At 35.9% G+C, this 26,109-nt stretch overlaps 1 protein-coding gene across 3 annotated transcripts in view; it reads left to right on the top strand.

The window, feature by feature from the left end:
- The window catches only part of MAP3K7 (mitogen-activated protein kinase kinase kinase 7), a 64,266-nt gene that overhangs the window by 33,691 nt on the left and 4,466 nt on the right, over positions 1-26,109 (top strand). For 2 of the 3 annotated variants that reach the window (XM_084889555.1, XM_084889557.1), the window contains 4 exons: positions 6,020-6,084; positions 19,284-19,392; positions 25,016-25,077; positions 25,762-25,877. In XM_084889555.1, the coding sequence (XP_084745681.1) occupies positions 6,020-6,084; positions 19,284-19,392; positions 25,016-25,077; positions 25,762-25,877 (352 nt within the window). Of the gene's footprint in view, positions 1-2,131; positions 2,213-6,019; positions 6,085-19,283; positions 19,393-25,015; positions 25,078-25,761; positions 25,878-26,109 lie in introns of all 3 variants that reach the window. The other variant, XM_084889556.1, reaches the window with a different exon arrangement.

Here is a 26,109-nt window from a genome sequence, read left to right as displayed (position 1 = left end):
ACCTTTTCTAGCTAGGCTTCATTTTAGTAATGGTGGTTTAATTTGCCTTCTTTCTGATTCCTTCAGAGGTGGAGGGAAGCTCATTCATTATACAAGTAAATACATTTCTTTTGTGAAAAATGTGGAAATATAAACAAAAAAAAATCTTTCATAGTGTCATAGTTATATATGTATGTACATGTATATTAGCATATATATATTTTAAAAATTAGCTAATGAGGTTTTTGGTTTTTTTGTGTGTGCTTTTTTGTCATTCATTTGGTCTTTTTTCTAAATTAAATATTCTGATATTGTGTGGAGCTCTTTTCAGATAGAAGTTGTCCAGAGGACAATCATACTATTCTTGACTTCAACTAATCATGATCAATGATTTTATTAATCAGCATTAAGATCAGGTCGATATAACAGAATGTCCAAAGTAACAGTGTCTAACACATAAACTTTCATTGTTAACACTTAAATCTGGAGGTAGGCTCCATGATCATTAGACGACTAGATTCCTTCTGTCCCTCTGTGCCACAGACCCTATTGTGTGGCTTCCATCCTCATAGATACTTGGGTGCTCCAGATTGTTGTTACAGCTCCAGTCATCACATCCACACTATCCAGACAACAGGAAGGAAAAATTAGGAGAAGGCCAAAGGGCACATATCTAAGCTCTTCATGGAGCTTTTCCAGAGTAAAATCAGGGCTCTGTTGATAAGAAAAAGGAGAAAATAATGATTGAGAGGGCACCAGCAATCTCTGCCATACAGATGGGTATTCAGAAACAATCAAGTTGATTGGAGGTCAATAGCCACTGGTAAGCTCTTCTGGTCTCTATGAGTCACAAGTATTTCTGGGGAGGGAGGGTGTCTCACTATAGTATTAGATGAATAGGGATATGCCCTCACAGTTTGGGGAATCTTTTCCATTTCAGGGATATCATTCAAGATAGATCAGCCATATTAGTGATTTCTTCCTTAAAACAGGAAGTAGTGCTATAATAATTTTATATCTGACGGTGTCAATATTCTAGTCAAGTACTGTTTATAATCTTTACAGAAATGACATTTCTCTAAGTTAAAAATTACCATACGCATTTAAATTACCCTATCCTTTTTCTGCCTAAATGTAGAGCAGGGGCTATTGAATAGTCACTGAATTCTACACAGTTCATATGTTTATAGTAAATTGCCTTACTTTGAAAGGTTAATTTTCTCTAGCTTTTCAGCATTATTTATGTTTAGCAGGAATGTACCCTAAACTTTGGAAACTACAATAAATAACTCAGTCTACTAGAAGTGTACACTGAGTGGTCAGATTGTTATTATCTCTGAACGCATAATTATCTGGTCACTCTGTTTGTTTGTTTGTTTATTTGTTATTTGATGCCCTGTGCGTGAATTTGTGCATGGGTGGGGTTCAGCCAGCCTGGCCAGAGGGAGGGGATATGGACGGTTGGCCGGCCTGCCTGCTGGTCGAAGTCCTGGTCGAGGGGACAATTTGCATATTAGCTTTTATTATTTAGGATATACACTGAGTTGCCAGATTATTATGTGCTCAGAGATCATAATAATCTGGCCACTCAGTTTATATAAAAATTTATAATTATAAAAGTATGTACATTTTATACTTTGATGAAATAATTATCATTTAACCAAAGAATTCTACTTTATAGCCCAGTTCAAAAAATACCTAACTTGAACATATATTCCTGTATTTTTATATTAAAACAAATATGGTAGCTTATTTCTTTTAACTCCTCCCTTCCTCCCCACTTTCATCCTAGCCCCCTCCATGGTATATCAGTGGTTTCACTTAGATAGATTATTTCTATGAACATATTTATATTTGGCTTCCTTATTACCTTGCAGCTTTGTTTGTCTCTGTCCTTTTTTTTTTTTTTTCTTTCTGTTTTTTTCTTCTGCTAATTAAAGCCAGTGTGTGAAACATCTTGTATTGGTAGTTGTTTGCTCCTTAATCACGCCTTTTCTGAGCATGGATGAAAAGTCAGATAGTTCTGCATGCCTTTCTGCACGGAGTGTTATTAACATAACTATTTGAAAACTATTTTGTTTTTGTAATTTATTGTTTTCTGTGTTACTTTTGTGGTTGTTTGCATGTATACTGTGTATATGTGTTTTTGCAGCCTGTTCCAAGCCTAAACGGGGCCATCGTAAAACTGCTTCATTTGGCAACATTCTGGATGTCCCTGAGATCGTCATATCAGGTATCATAGGCCACCTGAGTTGGTCTAATAACTGTGGAACCGGAATAATGATCCCTGGTACTTACAAAATGCTTCTTGCTCCAATTTTTGTAGGACATGAAAATAGATACCTTGCATGCAGTAATTAGGGAGACAGATTGAAAATGTATACATTTATCTACACTGAAGTGGGCTTGACAGGATACCCCAGATATCCAAAAATGAGGATAAAATAGAAGGCAAAGTAAACCTTTTCACAGAAGGGAGAATGCCTGCCCAGACTTTACCAACTTCCTCTCAGCTTTTAGGTGAGTAGATAAACTGAACCCAGACCTTTTTTTGCACCCAGCAGAAAGAGGAAACAGCTATCTAAAAAATATTTCTTGTCCTTGACTCCTTTTCTTCCTTAGTTACTATTGTAGGGGTGTCCACTAGGCTTTCTATCCCAGCCTCTTTCTGTTGGTAACAAGTGAAATATGAAGTTGAGAAAAGAGGACTGCTAAACACCATTTTGCCTTAACTTAGAAAACAAAGTAAAATTAAAAGAAATTTGCTGTTTCACATGGTATCTTGCCAAAGAATCATGTTCAATTCTGATTTTTGTGCATTATCAGGAGAATCTTTCCACAAATTACTTTTTATACCTAACTCACACATGCTACTTCAAGTTGGTAAATTGCTTTTATTTCTTATGGTGATGATCTTATAGATGAATCTAAATCACCATTTTTGATAGACGCTTTAATGGCATGTGTGACCTTTAATTTAATATTGGTTAATACATGTTATCCAAATTATCATTTCTTTAACCCTCTACTTTAGGTTTTCCTTTACCTCCTGCCCCCAAATTTTGATAAGAAAATTGCAATTTCCCTCCCACACATTTATGGTGTGCTTTGGGTGAATTCTCTAGCACTCTGGTACTTTGCCTATGATTATGCTTTTTGCATACTATTGAATACCTAGTGGGTTTTTTTTTTTCTTCTCTAGGAAACAAAACTGAGAACAGAGACAATGTCTTTATTACTTAGTTTTGATTATATCAGAACTGTCTGGTCAATGTCTTTTACATAGTGTTTAATAAATTGTGCCTGTTTAAACAAATTATAATTGAGGTTCAGTGGCCAGGAATTAGCATACATATAGAATCCATATAAATTATAAATATGTATAAAATATAAGTTATACAATCCCTAGGGTCCATTTTGTGTATACAAAAGCATTTTTTTTAGAGGAATTACTTTTCATTCTGGTTATCAAAGTAGTTTGTTTTACATCATCACTATGGCTGTTCAGAGAATAGAGTTAAACTATTTCTTACATTGTACTTTTATTTAGTCATGGGTTGCTTTCAAAATTAACAAGTACTTGAGATCATTTTACTTCATGGTAAAAGGTACTATATGTTTAAGGGAATCATATTCTAACTAAAGTGGCAACATTTTACACACATATTGCTGAGTTGTGATTATATTAAATGTTTGAGGGAATCAGGAAAATTTAGGCAAATGGTAGTACAATCTTAATCCAGGTCTTAGGGGTAAACACATACACATACACACATAAATACCCACACAGTGGGCAATACAGCCAGTACTATACAAGATGAGAGAGAGACTAGGAGAAAATAATAGTCTCAGTGGTTCTCAATCAGTGTGAATTTGCCCCCCTCTCCTCATCACAGGGCACATTTGGCAGTGTCTGGAAACATTTTTGGTTGTCGCAGTTGGCAGGTGCTGCTGACATATAGTAGGCAGAAGCTAGGGAATCCTGCTAAACATCAACACTGTACCGGACAGCCTACCACAGCCAAGAATTGTCCAGCCTAAAATGTCAACAATGCCAGTGCTAAGAAACCCTGGTTAGAGAGGCATCTTGCTCCTCTTTTCTACTTTTTGTTCTTTTATACTACCATGTGTAATATAGATATGCACATATCAAGGAACCATTAAAAATGTAAAATAAGTGAGTTTCTAAATTAGCATTTAGTTGCAAAAAAATTTAGAATCAATCTAAATTTACTAAGAACACACCCAGTAATGTTCATTTTTAATGATAGGTATTTTATTTATTTTTACATTCATATTTCTAAATTATGACTTAAAACTTAATATTGGAGCAACAAGTATTTGTTGATTGTAATCTTTTTCTGCTTTGTCTGAACTATTTGCCATATGGTTTCTGCTATGGTTATGCTAATTAAATACATTGCTTAATATTGCTTGCTTTGACTCATGCTATAGCTTAAAGATTTTTCATTTTATGGCATTTGTGAACTGTCAGCTCTTCTCTACCCTATTTCCTTAAAAGTTTTTACTTCCCTTTTCTCTTACCTCCACCTAGGTTTGAGTTTGTTTTTGTTGTTATTGCAATGGTGATGTAATGATTTTTAGACACATGTGCGGGGTGGTTCCCTAGATTCACAAATGTTGCTTATCTGAAAAAAGAATTCCAGACACTTTTACAAGCCTATCTCATGTAAGCTAATTTTAGAATGATTGTGTTGAATAAAATGTGCCTAAAATTGCTTATTAGTCATGGTAGTGGAGATCTTTTTTGTCTTCCAAAAACAGGAATAGTTAAAAGTTTTCATAAAAGTATCTTAGTGTACCTGATTCAATAAGTGTGCAGTTTATTGCTTTGTTAGTTTGTAATCAAAAGGTAGAACTGGGATAAAATGAAATTTGAAGTATGTGTTTGAGTTATAATTATATAAAGAATTCTAAAACACTTTTTAAGAGTGGCTAAACATTTGAGTTTTTGTATTCACTACACAATATTGCATCAGACATTATTATATGATCCTTTTAGTTTATGTGTAAAGTAGTAATGGGGTCTAATGGATTAATGTGCTAAATTATATTACTGATTGGTTAAAATAAGATACTTAGGGTATGGAAATGTAAATTTTAAGAATGAATTCTGCCTGCTGATCATGTTCCTGGGGCTGCCCACAATTGAGAAATTGCATAATATAGCTTTCAGAGTCAAAAGAATTTCGAGTATTGTGTCAGCTGTTACTCATAATATTTTGGGGTTTCCTTTTAGACAGCTGATCTCTCATCCCAAATAAAAGTGCTGAGTGAAGCTAATGCTTAATTCATTCTCTTTTGTTGAAGGCTTAAATTTGTAGAATTCTTTCATGAACTGATTTTTAAGTTATTACAGCACAGAAGTTCCTAAAGCAGGATTAACTCAATAGCCCATTTAAACAAGCTGTATATTTGAGAACAGAATGAGAGTCATTCCTCCAGTAGGAAATTAAAGAGTTGTTGTTCACAACCAGTACATTACCTGATTCTGACAAAGACTAATGGGCTTAAGTAAGTGTGACTGGGTTTAATAAATTTTAAGCCTAAGCATCCTTTTAGGCCCTGAAATGAAGAAGGCACTGTTGTTGGTTAAAGTCAGTCGTGTCTTACAACCTGATAGCTGTCTTGCTGTAGAAGCTGTAACGTAAGGCCCTTGAAATAGATGCCGTCATCAGCCCCACCCCCCAAGCATTCATCTATTTAAATACATGACAGAAGATGGTGGGAGAGAGTTCAGCAGCTACTCGTGTGGTAGGAGTGGTTATTGTATTAGGACATGCTTTGTTGTAGGCCGGCAACTTTTGAGTTAAAACATTCCAGCTGTTTCTCTTCCCTTTTTTTTTTTTTTAAACACCTTTCTCTCTTTATTTTTTTAAATAATAAATTCAGTTTTTTTCTCACAAACATTTTGTATAGATTCAAGGAGCAACAAATTTGAACTTCCTACTGCAGCGATTAAATTCTTATTGTATGTCTGAATAGATTTTGGTATTTTACTTTTTTTATTTTTTAAAAGGCAACGGACAGCCAAGACGTAGATCCATCCAAGACTTGACTGTTACTGGAACAGAACCTGGTCAGGTAAGACTTAACATTCAAATTCTCAGTCTCTGAAGGATAATAATGGGCAGAAATAAAGAATTAACTGTAATTTATACTCTGCCAAATTATTTTATGAGTTGAACTAAAATTGTGATAGAGAAGTTTATTTATACATGAATTAAGTTCTTAGAAAAAAAATCTAGGTGCCATTATTAATTAAACTTGAAGTATAATTTAGGAAATAGCACTCTGCATGTTATGTGGTTTTTGTGTATGCTTCATTAAGGAAGTATTTAGTCTTATAATTTAGTAATTTAATAATTATCATTGTCCTCTAAAGAAAATCATGAAATATTTCCCCAATAAGATGTCATTCCTCTGAAATCACATAGAACACTGACATATGTAGAGGACTCTTAACACCTTTTAATTTGTCATATTGACTGAATTTATAGTTTTATGAAATACTAAGTTAAAATAATATTTACTAAGCAAATAGTTAAACTGTAGAATAGCTTCTATCCCAGTGGTTAAGATTTTTATTCTTCATCTTTATATTTCTGGATGCTTTGCTAAATTCCTCTTATCCCTTTATCATTGCTTTTTTGTAGATGATCCAGACAGTGCTATAATTAAGCCATTACTGACTAGTACAGAGTTTTAACCCCCCCCCAAGTATATAAAAGTTGCAGCTTAATCATTGTTTTTTACTTCTTATTCAGATTGATAAACTTGATGTATATAACATATATATCATATTCTTAAAATGAATGAGAACTAATTATGAGGTGTTTGTTGATTCTTTTTTTCAGTTGTGCTGAAAAAAGTAAATTTTGTGAGTACAGCATCCATCTGAATTAATGAAAATATCACATAATGGTCCATATTCATATAAAATTATAGGATTATATATTATAAACAGTGTGATTTAATTTATGGTTAAATGTATTAGTACTTTTTGTCCTAGAAAGGTATTTCATTTTTATAACATACTTTTAATTTTGGAGATTCTTTATAGTTGTTAATAAAAATTTGAAAGCCTTTATTGCCATCAACTTAGCTAACAAAAATCACTTGTGATATTTAAATGATAAATATCCTTGATCTTCATTTATATCTGGAAATATTTTTATTTCTCACAATACCTATACATATACTCATATACAGATATATACATACATAGATAAAATATGATACACATATTAATTTATTATGTATTTTATTATATTAAGTCACTCTAAATCTTGATTTTATTTATTTAATAGCAGCTTTTTTCAATATATTTGTTTTTGTGAGACTCCAGAACTTATGAATGAAGTATTCCACTTTTCTTCCCCTCAAATACTTAAAGTATTAATGATGGCATTTAGTAACAGATAGTTTAACATCTGGTATTTGCTTTGATTCTTTGCAGGCTTGATGAGTTCAACTTTTTTAACTGTTTACTATTGCTGTTGATATTCCAGTTATGAGAAACTCTAGCCAAGTGTTCTCCTGTTGACTAGGAATGAGAAACTTGCCCTAGACAGTTCAGGAGCATCTGCTAGAACAAGTGCTTTTCTATGTCCTCTAATAAAGGCCTTGCTATAATTCAGCACTGACCTCACCACACCAAGCCTTGCTTATTTCCTCACAAGTTCTGTGTTACTTGAGATTACGATTATTTCTCCTTTCATTACTTATTTCCTCACAAGTTCTGTGTTACTTCAGATTATGATTATTGTTCCTTTCGTTACTTATTTCCTCACAAGTTCTGTGTTACTTCAGATTATGATTATTGTTCCTTTCGTTACTTATTTCCTCACAAGTTCTGTGTTACTTCAGATTATGATTGCTATGCTTTTTATTTACAATATCTTCAAGTAGGAAAACACTGGAACTGAGGCAGACCATGATTGTGGGACAGTCATTTGCATGAGTTGTCATGGATTACTCCAAGAGAGCTGGAATGAAGGGAGTGTGACATAGCAGTAAAATGTGTTCTAAAATAGGTGATATATAGCCATTGTATAGCCAGTTTTTAAAACTGATTCACTCTTTCAAAATTACTGAAGTATTCAAAACTTAAAATGCTTAATATCCAGTTTGGGATGAGAATGGCAAACAGTAAGCCTAATTTACTATGAAAACATGTTCCCTAAAGCTGTTATGATAATTGACTATTAAATAATTTATATTACTTATGAAAATAACTTTCATCATTTGAAGAAGAAAAGTATGCATAATATGGATTTTTAAAATTGAAGATATAATTCTTTTCAAAGTCTGGCTAAGCTATGATTAAACATATACACCAGGTTTGCTTGTTTGGTTTTCGTTAAGACCATGGTGATTGATGAGGAAAATAATTTGCCCACCTAGTACAATCATCAGAGGAAGAGAGAACTTACTAATGAAGTTTAATATTATATCTTATAGAGCAGTGTTTCCCAAAGTGTGGTACGCGTACCCCCAGGGGTACGGGAAGAGTTTGGTGGGGGTACGCGTTGCACCGGAGTTTGGTGGGGATATGCACTGCACCGTGCTTAGCTGCGCCTAATTCTACGTTCTCATGAGTACGAGGGGTACTCAGCGTTACGAAAATTATAGAAGGGGTACACAGATGTCAAAAGTTTGGGAAACACTGTTATAGAAGAAGGTAAAATGACCAGAGTCTATATTTTAGCTCTTGGTTCAAGACTGATCTTAATAAGATCACTTCGACTTTCCATCTATAATAAAATTAAATTGGTTGTTTTTATACTGCCACTTTTTTTGAGAGGTATAGTGAACCAAGCAAGCTTCTTTATTAAAAGTAGTTGTGTATTTTTGTAGACTCAGTTTTAAGTTAATAATTCAGGAAGCTTATAAAGCACATGTAATAGGTGATATTTCAAAGTATCTGGCCTCCTAGATACTTAGAAAAGATACTGAGAAAAAGCAGCCACTGATAACCAGGAATTGATCTGACACTGAGGCTTCAGTATTGTTAATATATAAACAGTTTCTCAGAACACCAGTAGACAAAGTTATGTTGAGACCGTGATGAGATGAGACAAAACGACCATTTTGAAATGTTGTCTAAGCATAGACAAAAACAAGGTTACTGTGTCGCCCAAAAAATGCCTAACTGCCTTCTCCCAGCTGATATGGGGGTGCTGCTGCTTGTCCATTTGTTGCTTTAGCCTCACTCTGGTCTGTCCTTTCTATAGTATTGTCCCTGCTTTGTAGCAGTAGCCAATCTAGAATGAACCCTTCCTTCCTTGGAGCTTCCCCAAATCACAAAACAAAATTCCAAATCCTATAATGAGCTCTTTATAAAGCCCTCTTACTGAGACACTCCACAGTGCCCCATGGTGAGCTTTCTTGTTCTCTTCAACAAAAATTAAACCCAACTTCTACTCCAGGTGTGTTCCTTTTGGTCTTTGGCTGCATGCAGGGGGAGGAGGGGGAGGGAGTCTCTAGACTAGGGGTGTCGAACTCAATCAGAGAAGGGGCCAAAATCTAAAATCCAGCCTAAATCGCGGGCCGAATGGTTTACTGAACAGTCATAAACTGACAATGTCATAAACTGACAGCGGAGTGCAGTGATGACAGCGCGGTGCGGGCCACATTGCAAGGCCTGGCGGGCTGGATTTGGCCCGCGGGCCTTGTGTTTGACACATGTGCTCTAGACTACCAAGAAGGCCCAGTCCCCAAGGAGCATATTTGAGCAGATTCTTTTTTTTTATTGTCTGAAGTTTTACATATGTCTCCTTTTTCTCCAATTGCCCCCCCACCCCAGCCATTCCCACCCCAGGCAAGCCCCCACCATCCATTGTCTGCCCATTGGTTAGCTAATATGCAAGCAAACAAGTCCTTTAGTTGCTCTCTAACTCCCCCCTCCCCTACCATTTGTCCCTGGATCTATTCTTATTCATCAAATTATGTTGATTGTTATATTCCATATATGAGTGAGATCATGTGATATTTATCTTTCTCCAACTGGCTTATTTCGCTTAGCATAATGCTCTCCAGTTCCATCCATGCTATTGCAAATGGTAAAAGTTACTTCTTTTTTATAGCAGCATAGTATTCTATTGTGTAGATATACCAAAGTTTTTTAATCCACTCATCTGCTGAGGGCACTTAGGCTGTTTCCAAATTTTAGCTATTATAAAATGTGCTATCATGGACATAGGGGTGCATATATCCTTTCTGATTAATGTTTCTGGTTTCTTGGGATATAGTTTGAGCATATCTTATCCCCAGATCACTTAAAAGCTATAACAATAACAGGTGCCATTTATTTGTGTGCCAACTTTGTGCCAGTCAGGCCTTTAATATATTTATTTAATCTAACCCTATAAATTTGTATTGCTTATTTTCCTCATTTTGTGGCTTGAGAAACTGAGGGTTAGAGAAACTTACCCAAGTCTCTTAACTTCCCTTACACCATTAGTAATTGCTATCACCAAGTTTTGTTTTTTATCTTTTAATATATTTTTATTGATTTCAGAGAGGATAGGAGAGGGAGAAAGATATCAACAATGAGAGCGAAGCATTGATCAGCTGTCTCCTGCACCCCCAACACTGGGGATCAAGCCTGCAAGCCGGACATGTGCCCTGACTAGGAATCGAACCTCGATTTCCTGGTTTATAGGTCCACGTTTAACCATTGAGCCATGCTTTAAATCCAGATCTGAATCCAAAGCACACAAACTCTACACTGCATCATTCCATCGTGTATATAAAACTGAATGGTACACATGCTAATGTAATCCTAAATTTTTTTAATGTCAAGTGTTTGGGCTTCTGATAGTCTGCATTGTCATTAATTATTTAAATAGTTATCAGTAATGTTGAATGCTCATTGTATCATATGATTGAACAAGGCTAACACACCTTGATAAAAAATTTCTACAGATGACTGCACAAATTTATGTTTTATACATCTGGGTGAGCCTTTCTGTGTTTCACTAAAATTATACATTCTCATGTATACCTCCCTACCCTTTTTGAGAATGTATATAATATAGATCTATTTTCAAGATTTCTTTTGGTGGAGGCTGATGTCAGTAAAAATCACAATTGGAAGACTATGGAATTATGATTATTAAGAAAGCTAGACATACTATATTTTTGTAGGGAGTTTAGAATCTACTTTTACTAGTCAGATATGTGACTTTGGGCAAGATACTTTGTTTCCCTAAATTTTAGCAACATCATCTCCCAGTGGGGACCATAATACTCATACCTCATGGTTCTTATAACATATGAAAGTACCAGACACACAGTAGATGCTTAATACATGTTGTATGCCTGCTCCCCAGAGTGTGCCTTCCAGGGCTCTTACTACTTCCTTATTCTCACTGTAGTGTATTACTATCCAGAAGTAAAGCAAAAAAGCACTTGGAAAAAAGTAAAACTTGCTGTCATTCTGTTCATAAGAGAAGCTTCTATAAAGGACAGTGGAAAATATTAAGGCCTTTAATCACATATCCAGAGATGTATTATCATGCATTGTTTTTATTTATTTAAGGGATAAATTTATCTCCATCTTCAACTGCACCCTTCTTTGGTATAAATATTTTCTATGAAAATTCTAAATCAGAAGCTTACATAATAGTTTTAAATAATTATTGGTTCATAGAAATTTTGTGTCTTTATATTAGAGAATTTAAAGACCATATAAGAATAATAAAATTCTAAAATTTTCTTATTGTGCACTATTGTGAAACCAGAATTAGATTGAACCTGTACCTTCAGATTAGAAAAAAATGTTTTCAGTACACACTGCCATGTATGGATTTAATTGAATTATCTGTAACTGTCATACTAGAAGTGCCCTTAAAAATCCAAATTACCAACTGGGGTCTATTTCTTTTTAATATTTATGTCATTCAAGTGTTCCTTTAGCAAGAATATCATATAAATTGACATATAATCTCTGTGTTTTGTACTTGTATAATTTTAGCAGCTGAGATTTCTGAGGGTTTTAAATAACTTTAAAATGTCAGTCTAAATAGTTGCACTGGCCATAAATTCTTGCCTCATGAAAATATTTTCCCAGTCTTTCAGGTGAGACATAAAAAGAAGCAAAGCTTTATTTTTGTCTGTAAAATAACACCCAATTTCTTTTTATAAATGTAGAGATAAAGTTCTGGTCCAACTTCAATTCTTACTCATGTCTATTGATGGTAATTTGCCCCTGTGGTTTAAATTTGGCTTAGTTTTCTTTTGCTGCCTTAAATTGCTATGTGGGTATTTCTGTTTTTCGTACCTACTTTCATATCCAGTTCTTATCAGGTTCATATCCAGTAATTCAGGTTTCTCTATATCTCTTAAATTTTGCAGTTCATATAAGCATAAAATAAAGTAATTGCAATGTCTTGAAGAAGCAACCTAATTAACTTAATAGTTTGAGAACATCATGGCCATTGTAATTTTACCAGTGGTTTTTTTAAAAAAAACAGCTACTATAAGACATCTTCCATAGCAAGTTGTAATCAGTAACACAAATTGAACCCACAAACTATATTTTTAAAGATTGTCAGGTATTACCTATACCTCTTATTTATGCCTTTTTTCAGGTATTCAAAAAATACAGTTATGGCTTGTCCTATGTAATAAAAGAATAATATGCAAATTGACTATATCTCAGCTATACCCACAAGCCAATCAGGAGCAAATATGCAAATAAACCCAATCAAGATGGCTATGGCCACGGAGAGCAGGAGGAAGGCTTGGGTTTCCCCGGCAATGGAGGAAGCCAAGCTTTCCACCTGCCCTTGCCAGCCCAGGCCTCCACTCAGTGCTACAAAGTTTCAATGATTGAATATAAATCCAAACAAATGGTGGCAGCCACAGAGCTGGAGAGAGCCAGGAGGCTAGGGTTTCCCCCAGTGATGGAGGAAGCCAAGCTTCTGCAATTGGCCTAGGCCTCCAATCCAGGCTATAAAGTTTCAATTATAGAAGATAAATAAATCCCAACAAATGGCAGCCGCCACAGAGTGAGAAGAAAGCTTGGCTCCGCTCAAGGCTACAAAGTTTCAATTGTAGAAGATAAATCCCAGATACCAGAGCTTCCGCTTGGGTCGCTGGGGGACGTGGCTGGCCTGCAAACACAGGCCCCTCTCTCAGGCCACCCCACACCCCAAGGGAACCTCCACCCTGATCTAGGACACCCTTCAGGGCAAACCAGCTATCCCTCACCTATGCACCAGGCCTCAATCCTATCTAATAAAAGAGTAATATGCAGATTGACCATCACTCTAACACACAATATGGCTGCCCCCATGTGGTCAAAGATCCTTCCCCCATGTGGACACAAGATGGCCAGCAGGGGAGGGCAGTTGGGAAGGACCAGGCCTTCAAGGGAGGGCAGTTGGCAGTGATCAAGCCTGCAGGGGAGGGCAGTTAGGGGTGACCAGGCTGACAGAGGAGGGAAATTGGGGGTGATTGGGCCTCTAGGGAAAGGCAGTTGGGGGTGACCAGGCCTACAGGGGAAGGCAGTTAGGGGCAAACAGGCCGGCAGGGGAGCAGTTAGGCATCTATCAGGCTGGCAGGGGAGTGGTTAGGGGGTGATCAGGTTGGCAGGCAGAAGCAGTTAGGGGCAATCAGGAAAACGGGGAGGTGAGCAGTTGGGAGCCAGCAGTCTTGGATTGTGAAAGGGATGTCTGACTGCCTGTTTAGGCCTGATCTTACTTGGATCTGGCCTAAACAGGCAAACAGACATCCCTCGAGGGGTCCCAGATTGGAGTGGGTGCAGGTTGGGTGAGGGACCACACCCTTCCCCCATGCTCGAATTTCATGCACCAGACCTCTAGTTTTAAAATATTTCTTTAGTTTTTTTACATAAACATATGAATACTATATTCATTGAGATAACCGGTTCCTCGAAATCTGAAGACTTTTGAGGGATTTATATGTAGCTCATTAGAGCTTTTCTTGAAGCTTTAAAGAAATACTAGTTTTGAAAATTGACTTAAAAATATTAGCCTTTTTTTTTTTAGTTTTATAGCTGTAGGAAATCTCAAGTAGGAAAAAGATGGCTGCACATGAGGTGAATAGAAATAAGTAACAATGAATTCTGTTGGGAAAGATAATAAACTTAAGGAATACTATAATTCATAGTAGGTCCAAATAGGATTATTTGTGTTAATATGACAGAGTTTCAAAATATACAAAATAGATTTTAATATACAAAATCTATTCTTATACTTTATAAACCTAATTATTACTTGTATCTTACTTAATATCTCATAACTGATACTGAGTCTCACATGCCATAAACATTTATATTTTTCTTAAAATATTAAAACAATATAAAATTAAATTGACTGTGAAACCCTCCTTTGCTAGCATTTTGAAAAAATGTTTTACAGTACAAATTATAGTATAACTATGGTCAAATCATTGTACTCTTTTTAAATCACAAGGCTTGCTTTCAGTAAAAGAGGTTAAAAAGACTTAGCAATAATGTCATAACATCTGTACTTGTACCAGGGGTAACAGCAATCTAAAAGTAAGAGATATATTTCATCACTGGTTCTCTTTGGTGTGTATTCTTAGTCTTCTGATGTGTAAAAGGTAAATAAGCCTAAGCAGTAGTCTTATTTCTGAGTGCTAACAGCTTATTTATCATTTTATCCAGTGAGTATTGATTATGTGGTTATTGTATAGTCAGTAATTTTCTGAATCCTGGGGACTATAATACAAAAGTACACATGATCTCTGCCCTTAGGCGATTTTTATGCTTTTTCAAAATCACAAACTTTGAAAGTATAAAGCATTTCTGACTAAAGTTGAAGTTTATGTAGGACAGACTATGAATACTGCAAAAATTTGAGGAGCAAAATGTCTTTATGATAGGGTTTAGTCACTGAATATGTTTTATGTAAGAACTGTGATTTTTTTTTTATCTAGAGAGGGAATTGTTAGGTGCTACAAATCTATTCATACATACCTATCTTTATGTCAAGCCACTTCAAGTACCTTATTTCATTGATTTTTCACAACCTGATGAGGTAGGTAATACTGTCTTCATTTTACTATCGTCTTAGAGGTTAAAGAACTTAGCTAAAGTCACAGTGCTCTAGATGGCAGACCAGAGACTCAAACTCTGTATTGTCTCCAAGGTCTGACTTCTAACTATTGCTATTTATCCACACTTGATAAATGATGACTCTACTTCTCAGAGAGGCTAAGTTACTTGTTTCAGTTTACACAGCTATAAATAGCAGAACTGAGATTTAAACCCAGGCCTCCCAAGTATTAGACTAAATCAGCAAGAATTTTTAAAATATATAGTACCTGATTATTTAGTCAGGGGCACTGACCTCTTTTTTTTTTTAGATTGTCAAATTAAAAAATAATAACCAACACAACAATGACTATCAGGTGTGAATGAATCAAAATCTTTTCTTTTTCAGGTTGGAAAAAAATATATGTTTTATGGAGTGCCACAGAATTTTACTAATTAGCTTATGTGTGCCATGAGATGAAAAAGGTTGAAAATCACTGTACTAAATCATGTGAATTTTTTGATATTTGATTGTTTTTGACTTATAAAAATGGCAGTTATATATTTCCGTTTCATACATGTTCTTTGTACTATACCGTATAATCCTTGAATGAATATAAGGACAAACTTAAAAGCAGGAAGGGAAACAGTATATAAGGAATTGTCAGAGGAGAGATGATCTGAATAGGTAAGATAAACTGCCTATGGAAATTGAGGAAGATCAGGGTGAGACTTTCAGAACTGATCCAATAATAACCAGTAAACATTTTCTATTCTGCACACTGCTAGGCACTCCTCTCTTGATACACAGGTTCTGGCTTTGTGTACAAAGAACCAGGGATGTAGAAAGAATGAGCAAATCTGTTGAAGGGAACCTGAGTTGGGCCTTATATCATGGAGAGGAATTAGCAAGGAGAAAACAGAATGAGCATGGTGGTATACACGACTCCTTTGTAAGTGATAAGAATGAACTACGGTTTTGGAACTACCAGTCTGATACTGAGTTTTTAAATTGTTAATGTTAGAGAAAAGCTTTTGGAAAATTCTGAAACAATTTCAATAGGTACCCAAGAAGAAAGTAATATTTCACCACTTTTTCTTTTCTTCCAAATTATTTTATGATTTAATAACTGTAATTATTATTATGAGTGCCTTTCATTATTTAGTATTCTCAACCCACTGTGGGTTTTTAGTGTTTAAACTCACAGAATTTTAGCACTGGAGGGAACACTAAAAGTCAGCACATTTTTACTGGGCCCCACCCCTTCTTCCGATAAGGAAAGCAAGACTTCTTGAGGTAAACTAAATCAGATATTTCATCATGATTAGAACTCACATCTAGTAATTTCTTCTGAAGGGTACTTTACACTACTGTGCCACCTCTCGTTTTTTATTTGATGCAGTCTTTGAGTGTTCCTGTGTTTACATACTGAAACTGGACAGAAAATCCTTTATGAATTTATATATTTTTTATGTTTGACTTTATGTAACTCCATATACTATTGGGTATTTAATAACACCTCAAGAAAAAAATTCTTAAGAAATCCGTTTTAGTTTATATGTATGTGTGTGTTTTAAATATATGATAGCCCTAACCAGTTTGGCTCAGTGGATAGAGCGTCAGCCTGTGGACTGAAGGGTCCCAAGTTCAATTCTAGTCAAAGGTATGTACCTTGGTTGCGGGCACATCCCCAGTAGGGGGTGTGCAGGAGGCAGCTAGTCGATGTTTCTCTCTCATCCATGTTTCTAACTATCCCTCTCCCTTCCTCTGTAAAGTATCAATAAAATTGAATGGAAGGGATGGGAAGAGACAGAAAGAGAAACATGATATAAGAGAGACACATTAATTGGTTGCCTCCCTCACCCACATTGATCAGGGCTAGAGATCGAACCTACAGTTGAGGTATGTGCCCGTCAGCAGAATCTAACCCAGGACCCTTCAGTCTGCAGGCTGACTATCCACTGAACAAAACCAGATAGGGCTACAGAGCATTAGTAAAATATTGTCTCACTATGATTGTTCGTGAATATTTCTTAGAGTTTTATCTCTTTGAAAGCTATGTATAGGTATAGCCTATATTGTAATAGACACAGCATGTAAATTTTGAATTGTTATGTTCTGAATTTCTTTCCCTACTAACTTTTTAATATATATTTTTTATTGATTTCAGATAGGAAGGGAGAGAGAGATAGAAACATCAATGATGAGAGGGAATCATTGATTGGCTGCCTCCTGCATGCCCCCTACTAGGGATCAAGCCTGCAACCAAGCGTGTGTCCTTGATTAGAATAAAATCTGGGACCCATCAGTCTGCAGGCCGATGCACTATCCACTGAGCAAAGCTAGCTAGGGCCCTAGTAATTTTTTATGCTCTAAAGTATATTCTCTGTGATACTAATGTCTATAATAATAAAAGCATAAGCTAATTAGACCGGACAGCCAAACAACCTTCAGGATGTCATTCGGACAAGGCAGCCCCAGCGGGAGCCAAGGCAGAGGTGGTTAGGGGTAATCAGGCAGGCACGTGAGCGGTTAGGAGCCAGCAGTCCCAGATTGTGAGAGGGTGCAGGCTGGGCTGAGGCTCCTCCCACACCCCGCTCCTGTGTGTGAATTTTGTGCATTGGACCTCTAGTAGCTATATATCCTTATTTGGGGTAGTTTTTGCCTAGTTATCTTTTTCTATTTGTTAACCTTCTGATTTCTCTATCACTGTGAATAAGATATGTCTGTTTACACAGCATTTAATCTAGCCTGATAATCTGGTTTTTTAAATATCTAACTGGAGATTACAATCCATTTATATTTATTACTAGAGGCCCAGTGCATGAAATTCACGCACCAGTAGGGTCCCTAAGCCTGGCCAGCAATCAGGGCTGATCTGTGGGGTGACCAGTGGGGCAATTGGGGGTGGGGGGCTCCCACTGGTACCTACATTGGCTGGTGGCTTGGCACTGCTTGCCACGCCCACCCCCCTGTCTACTGGTCACTCTGCAGGTTGTTCTGCCATTTGGTTGATTTGCGTATTAGGTTTTTATATAGATTGATGATTACTATTCTCTCTTATTTTGTGCTTTTTTTTAAATCTCTATTTTGCCTTCCTTTGAATTCAATAAGTATATTTCTTACTCTATTCTTACTTTCTGATTGGAGAGTTAGGTGTATTATTACTTTTTAACATGCATGCCTAACCTAAAGTTAATATCTTTACCCTCATCCTGAACATTATAAATATCTTTAAATTTATGTTTCTCTTGCTGATGCTATTGTTATTCAGATTTTAGTACTATATGATTTATTTATTTTGTAATTCTATAAATCACTGTTTTCATTGTTTAATATTTTCGGTGTATGGATTCATACTTGTGTTTACCAATAATCCTCATTTCAATTTGGCCCTTCCATTAGGGAAACATTTTTCTTCTCCCTGAAGAACTTATGGAAAGAGTCTTATGGAAAGTTATAGAAAACTTATGGTAAGAGTCTATGAATGCTAGACTCTGTTTTTGCTCGTCTGAGAATGTTATTCTGACCTTATTCTTCACATTTTGTTGGCTAAACAATTCTGGTTCTCAGTTATTTTATTTTAGCAGTTTGAAGGTAATTCTACTTTCTTCTGGTTGCTATTGAGAATCTAAATGGTATTTTTGTATAGGTTATCTATCTATTCTCTATGCCGCTTTTTACTCTTATCTATTTGTCTTTGTTTTCTGGAATTTGATTATAATTTGCCCCAGGTTTAACTCAGTATCATAAATTTTCTCTCACTTTTATGCTTGGAATTTGTTATGGTTGGCATTTGTTGTCTTCATCAATTATGGAAATTTTTTGCAGATTCATAGTGAACACATTTTCTTCCCTCCACTCAGCCACAAATTTGCTTATCTTCTTTTATAGGATAGATTTATTTTTCCTAGTTCCTTCTTTCCCTGAGTGTGAAGCCTCTCTTGGCTTTTAGCTTTAAGCATGAGGGTTCTCCAGCTTTACTCCTACCCTACAAAAGCCCAAGACTTTACATCTGGTCTTCTGGGTGCAGCAGGCAGTCAAAACAAACACTTCAGGCCATTAGTGCTCAAGGTTCAGTATGTGTGTGTCTATATGTATATACAATATATTGTATGTAGAGGATTTTAGGTTTTTTTGCAAGTGTTTTGGGACCTCTGTTGATAAAAATGAAATTCTGTCCTTTGCCTTATAATGGAAATATTTTTCTTGTCATTTAAAAAAAAATAAATCTCCTTTAACTTTTTCCTATAGGTGAGCAGTAGGTCATCCAGTCCTAGCATCAGAATGATCACTACTACCTCAGGACCAACCTCAGAAAAGTCAGCTCGAAGTCATCCATGGACCCCTGATGATTCCATAGGTGACCAGTTTATTTCCTCATTTTAATTATGAAGTGGAATTTACCATGTTTATTTTCATTTACTTGTGTCATTACTGTAGTTGTAATTATACAACAAAGTGAAGCAGGCATTATACAGTAGTTTAGATTTTCATATTAATAAAAAAATATTTGGTAATAAACTTAAAAATATTTTTTTGAGTATGAAGTCAGGGACCGTTAGCCCTCTTCATTTTTTTTCACCCAGATACTAAACATGTATTTTGAAGATGGTTGGTTTGGGGGTTCCCAAATAGGAGATACTGTATTCTTGATACTTTAGCCTGTTGTTGTCCCATTATGATCCATTCTACTGGTTGGTAGTAGTAAAGTCTTTATCTTCTAAATCCCTAAATTCAGCAGAATGGTAAAAATAATCATCTTCATCTCAGTCTTTTGTTTTAAAGATACCAGGTACTTTAGTGAGAAAAAAATTCTGATTGTGACCTTTTGAATCAATTTTAAATAATAGGGAAACTTCATTTTGATTATAAAGTTTGTTAAGAGTTATTAAAACTCCCTAACATGAATAATTTATCTGGTCAAAATATTAGTATTAAAATCTCGTGGTAGAATAGTTTTATTATGGGCAAGCAGAAAATTATATGTTATAGTGGAATTAACTTTTCCTCTGCATTAGAAGAATACCTTGATAAATACTCAGCAGTATACTCCTATAAAAATTATTTATATGCTATGATGTCAGAGAACAAACAGCAATCTCTTAGACCTTGGAAAGTTAAACCATTTGGGATTTTATATAAAATCAACTATGTTATTAATAGTGGCAATTAAATTGAAATTAAAAAGTCAGCTCTCTGTGTTCACAAACTAAAATACTGCTTATAAGTATTTATAAATACTTGGCTTGGTTTAATCAAATTTATAATTTAATTTAAAAAATATTTGGGTGACTTTTCTCTGTGTCATGTAAGATAGAACTATGTTTAGCCAGGGGTGTACTCTCTAGTTTTAGTAAGTTTAAATTTAGCGGTAGCAAAAACTCTTCTAAGTTTCACCCCTAGCACAATCCAACCGAAGATTGCTCAAAATATTTACCACTACTCAGCACATGTGCAGAATTCATCATGACGTGCTTCTGCTTAGAGGCAGACAGGGAAATGCTCTTGACATACTTGACCACTGACAGGTAATATCAGCTTTTTTGGTTCCTAAATCCTCAGTGAGGGAGTACTCTCCTTGACATTACAGCATTTGTCTAAACCTGGTACTACACATGGCAGGCCTCCTGACTTCAGCCTGGATTAAAGTCAACATGCGGGTAAAATCAAATTCTCTTAGGTCCATCTCACTTAACTGCTGTGTTTCCACTTCATGTGCTTTCCCACCCTTCCAACCCCCATCTCATTTTTTCTTATCTGGAACCTAAAGTACCATAAAATATCAATAGCTAGAAATTGTACATAGGTCCAACTTATTATATTAACTAATATTTTTTTTTTGCTTTGAAATTATTACAAATGTGTGGTTATCATTTTTAAATAATGTTGAATGCAATTTTAGAAGTTGAGGCTCTGGTTTAAATTTGTAATTAATGAAGTTCAGCTTTGCACAATTTATAAGAAAAGTGTTGCTAACCAAGCTAATATAATAAATTATAGGGAAGGGGTAGATAAAGCCTTTTTCTTTGAAGGCCCACTGATTCAGGAAAAAAATTAGAAGTGCATACATAAGTTAAAACAACCTAATTAATTATTTTATTATTATTATTATTTAAACGAGAAAGCAGTCTATGTGTTTTTCAGAGAAAAATAAAGAGCAGGAGGATTTAATAAGCACTGTACATATTGAGTGCTCGTGGGTTTCTGGGTTTCTTTTTATAACATAGTAGAGATTTTAAAAATAAAAAAAAGATAAATGTATACTGAGAGAGTTGCCCGGGCCTAGTAGAGGAAGCCACAGAACTTGGGAAAACTGGAGTTTTCCTGGGCTTAGTACTTGACCAAGAACTAAGTTCTCTTGAGCTTAACACTTGGCCAAGTACTTAGTTCTCCTAGGCTTAGTACTTGGCCAAGGTAGAAGTATAAGACACAGCCCATTGCTGCAATCTGATTAGAGTGTCATATAGACATATAAAAGTAAAGTAGTCATGATATAGAATAAACGACTAAATTTGTAGTGCCAGCTGAGAATTTTAATAGTTAAGATCAATTAGGTAAAACCTGGCGTCATCTGCAACATTTTGTAAAATTGTGAGACTTATTCTTTAATAATAAAGCGGAAAGAAGACAATACTGCACCTGAAGGGAACACCTTCTTAGAGAATATGAGATGGTTATAAGTATTGTGTTTGAGGAGCCAGAAGATATATCTTGGCCTAATTTAACCAAAGAAATGTGAGTCTTGACATTCAGGAAACAAGATTAAATTTGATTAGCAATTGAAACATTAAAGAACAAATACTCATGGAGAGTTTGCCTAACAACCAGTTATTACTATTAGACACTAAAAATTAAAGTTCAGATTGTGTATAAGTGAGAAAGTGAAATCTCACTTCTTGGTTTAGAGAAAACTAATGTCTAACAAAGGACCTTAAGTTTCCACCATTGAAGGGTTTAATTGTTTGAATAAATATTTGGACTTTTTTTCCACCCTCAGATTATTGTGAAACTTTGATATATTATACTGAATTCTGAAACACAGATACAGGGTACTGATTAATAAGATACATCAAGTGTCAATGATTTAAGAATGCGTAATAGTAGAAGTGTTAAATTGAAAAACTTTTAAGACAGTTGTTCCTATAAAGTCAAGGGGAAATCATTTATTATTTTTTAACTTATTTTTTAATTCTCACCCAGTGATATGTTTACTGATTTTAATATATTTTTATTGCTTTCAGAGAGGAAGGTAGATTGATAGAGAGGAAACAACAATGATGAAAAGAGAGAATTGTTAATCATTTGCCTCCTTCACGTCTCCACTGGGTATTGAGCCCACAGTCCTAGCATGTGCCCTTGACTGGAATCAAACCCAGGACCCTTCAGCCTGAAGGCTGATGCTCTATCCACTGAGCAAAACCAGCTAGGGCTTGTTTAATGATTTTAGAGAGAAACATCAATGCAAGAGTTACAACATAGATTGGTTGCTTCTCATACTCGTTCCGACTGGGGATCGAACCTGTGATCTTTCAGTTTACAGGACAACATTCCAACCACACTGGCCAGGGCAAGGAAAAATCATTTTTCACCAGTTTTAACTTAGTGGAAAGTACTGTTCTATGGGAGCATGGTTTGAAATAGCTGTTGGGAATGAGGAGAGGGTTGGTCAGAAAGATAACACATTAACTATATTTCTCATTTAGCCATTTCATAAAAACTTTTATGTTAATGTATGATTTTAGGGTAAATAAGGCTCTCCTAGGCAATACTCTTATTCTTTAATAAACATTACTTTTCAGTCTGAAATACAAACTTGAGTGTTTTAAAACACCTCTCTTCCTTATTCTCCATTTAGTATCAATAACAAGAATAATAATCACTGTGTGTTGAGTGCTTATCATATGTCAGTATTGTGTGGTATTTTATATGCATTATATCATTTGGTCTGTTAGCTTTTGGAGTTATTCGCAAGCACATTCTCAATAGTTAAATAACAAAACAAAAAACTACTCAAGTACCGGTCAACAATAAGTTCAGGATATTACTGAGCCATCAAACTCTTACATTTTTTCATGCATTGGATGCAGAGCCTAGCTGCTACCCTGGCCTTGCCTTTATCCACACTGCTCTTTCAGTCAGTTGCTTGTCAGAAAAAGGGCTGAAGAGCAGCTCACTTGTTTAGTTCATTTATTCTCCACGAAGAATGGGAAAGCAGCTACTTCTGAAATAGAAAACTCCATATTACTTCACAGTTATCCTACCTGCTTCTGGAATTGTATTTAAATATTAATGTCAGGAAAAGGCCATTCCATGCTTCTAAGCAAGTAGTTAGGGCAGTTTACCTCTGTTAAAAGACAAACATAAGCTATATGTTCAAAAGTTTGATAAAATTTGACTGGTTGTTTGAATTAACCCATTTAACAGTTTGGGCATGACTTTGAGCCACATTTTTCTTATATGTACTATACTCCCATCAATAATCTCGCTCATTTTCACAGTGATTCTCATTTGGAGGGTTGGGGGCTCACTAGAATCTATATATATTGGAGGTGACCCACTGGAAGAAAATGTGTCTGTTGCTTTCCCCTTCCCCCAATTAAGGAACACTAATGTTGCTGGAGTTGACACAGCCTTATAGTAAACCTAGCATGATCAGGAGAAGAAGCAGATGTGGGTTTGCGTAGGTAAAGTCTGTGAAGACTGAATTATAAATGTAAAGGCCATGATTCTGAATTTAAATATAAAGAGTACTGTATTCATGGTTCTTGTATAACAAAAAAGTGTTAAAACAGCAATGTAAACTTAAGTTCTGAATTAACTGACAAAAGGACACAGATTTTCTTTTAAAAGATCAGCACTTGAATATATCCTTGTTTTTTATATTTAATTAAACAAGGGCTTATGAGCTTTAATATTATTTAACTTACTAGAGGCCCCGTGCATGAAATTTGTGCACAGGCCGGAAGGGGGGGCGGGGGGAAGTTGTCGCCTCAGCCTAGCTACACCGTCTCCAATCCAGGACACCTTGGGGGGGTGTCCCAACTGCTGGTTTAGGTTGGGCCTAAACTGGCAGTCAGGCATCCCTCTCACAATCCTGGCCTGCTGGCTCCTAATCGCTGCATCCTGGTCACCCCAACTGCCCACCTCTGCCAGCCCGGTCACTCCTAACTGCCCCTTGTGCCGGCCTGGTTGCCCCCAAACTGCCCCCCCTCTCCACGCTGGCCTAGTCGCCCCTCACTGCCCCCCCTGCCAGCCTAATCACCCCCAACTTCCCCCTCCACCAGATTGCCCCTAACTTCCCCTTCCCTCCCCTGCTGCCTGGTCACCCCATCTGCAGGCCTGGTTGCCCCTAACTGCCCTCCCCCCCCCCCCGCCATCCTGGTTGCCCCTCACAGCCCCCCTGCCGGCCTGGTTGCCCCACGCAGCCTGCTGTTCAGTCGTTTGGTTGTTTCTCACTAAACCCCCTGCCGGCCTGGTCGTAGGTAGCCATCTTGTGAGGGTGTGAGTGTCAATTTGCATATTATATCTTTATTATAAAAGATAGCCAACTTAAATTATAAGTATGAGAGTATGGTTGCATTCTAATTATCTGGTAATTAGATATTCTCTGTTTAGTTTACCTTTAGAATTCAGAACTAGATTCTTCATTATCAATAGTAACTTTTTAAAAAAATATTTTTATTTCAGTGAAGAAGGGAGAGGGGAGAGAGATAGAAACATCAATGATAAGAGAGAATCATTGATCAACTGTCCCTGCACATCCCTCACTTGGGATCAAGACTGCAACCCAGGCATGTGCCCTGACCTGGAATCAAACCGTGACTTCCTGGTCAACAAACCACTGATCCATGCCCACCGGGCCAGTAATAACTTTTATGTTATTTACTTTAGGGGGAAAAGTCCAATATTTCATGCATGCTTTCCTGCTCTTGTTTTAAAGTATTTATGACAGAAAATAAGTAAAATCCATGCTTGAATTACAGATACGAATGGATCAGATAACTCCATCCCAATGGCCTATCTTACACTGGATCACCAACTACAGGTAAAGGAGTCCTGTACTTTGTCAGTCAGTGTTTACTTTTTTTTACAAAAAGTTTAGAGAATTTATCTTTAAAGCTGACATTTGTGTTTCAGTCTTTGTATATTCATTTATTTATGTTTTTAACCTCCTTCATCTTGTTAAAATAAATGATTCTTTCAGTTAATTAAATTTAAAATGGGCAAAATCGTGTTCTTACTCTAATAGTCATGTTAAAATACTCTTTACCTTTAAGAATGCCAAGAATAGCATTTTTTGTTCTTTAATTTTAGTGCAATAAAATATAAAATTCATATGTATTGCTCATTTCTATGTAATAAATTTTGTGATATATTGTCGTGTTCATAGTGTCTAAAATCTAAGTAATACACTTTAGTGTCTCCATTATACCAAATATTTTTTGGTATAATGCCTTTTGGCAACCTGAATTATAAAGCCTTGAGTCCAAGAGTACTCTTCATGGTTCTCAGGAACAACTGTTAAAACAGCAAGTGTAAATTTAAGTTCTGAGTTAACTCTGACAGAAGGACACAGATTTTCTAGGGCATGGTTGGACACTTATTTTTAAAAGATCATTACTTGAGTGCTATAAAAATAATACATCATAGTCATTATTTTAAATCTCACCTTAGCTAGATAATGAAATTTTATTTAATTATGTTTTAACATTTTAAAATTTATTTTCAGCCTCTAGCACCATGCCCAAACTCCAAAGAATCTATGGCAGTGTTTGAACAGCATTGCAAAATGGCACAAGAATATATGAAAGTTCAAACAGAAATTGCATTGTTATTACAGAGAAAGTAAGTTATCTTTTATGAATAAAAATTAAAATTCAGTATTTTGAGTTTGAAATATGTTAAGGTGCAATCCAATTTAATAAAAGGGTTATATGCAAATTAACTGTCACCCCGACACAGTGACGCCCATAGCGTCCAGTGCCCCAGCCATGAAGGGAGGGAGGGCTGCGGATACAACGCAGGGTGGCTGGGCTAGGGGCGTGCCCCCGGGCCACCGCCACTTGACTCGTGGCAT

The sequence above is a fragment of the Pipistrellus hanaki genome (genome assembly GCF_964339955.1).
Source record: "Pipistrellus hanaki genome assembly, chromosome: 7".
In the NCBI taxonomy this organism is placed as follows: domain Eukaryota; kingdom Metazoa; phylum Chordata; class Mammalia; order Chiroptera; family Vespertilionidae; genus Pipistrellus; species Pipistrellus hanaki.
Note: the sequence above shows the minus strand (reverse complement) of the source record. Positions and strands in the feature narration are given on the sequence as shown.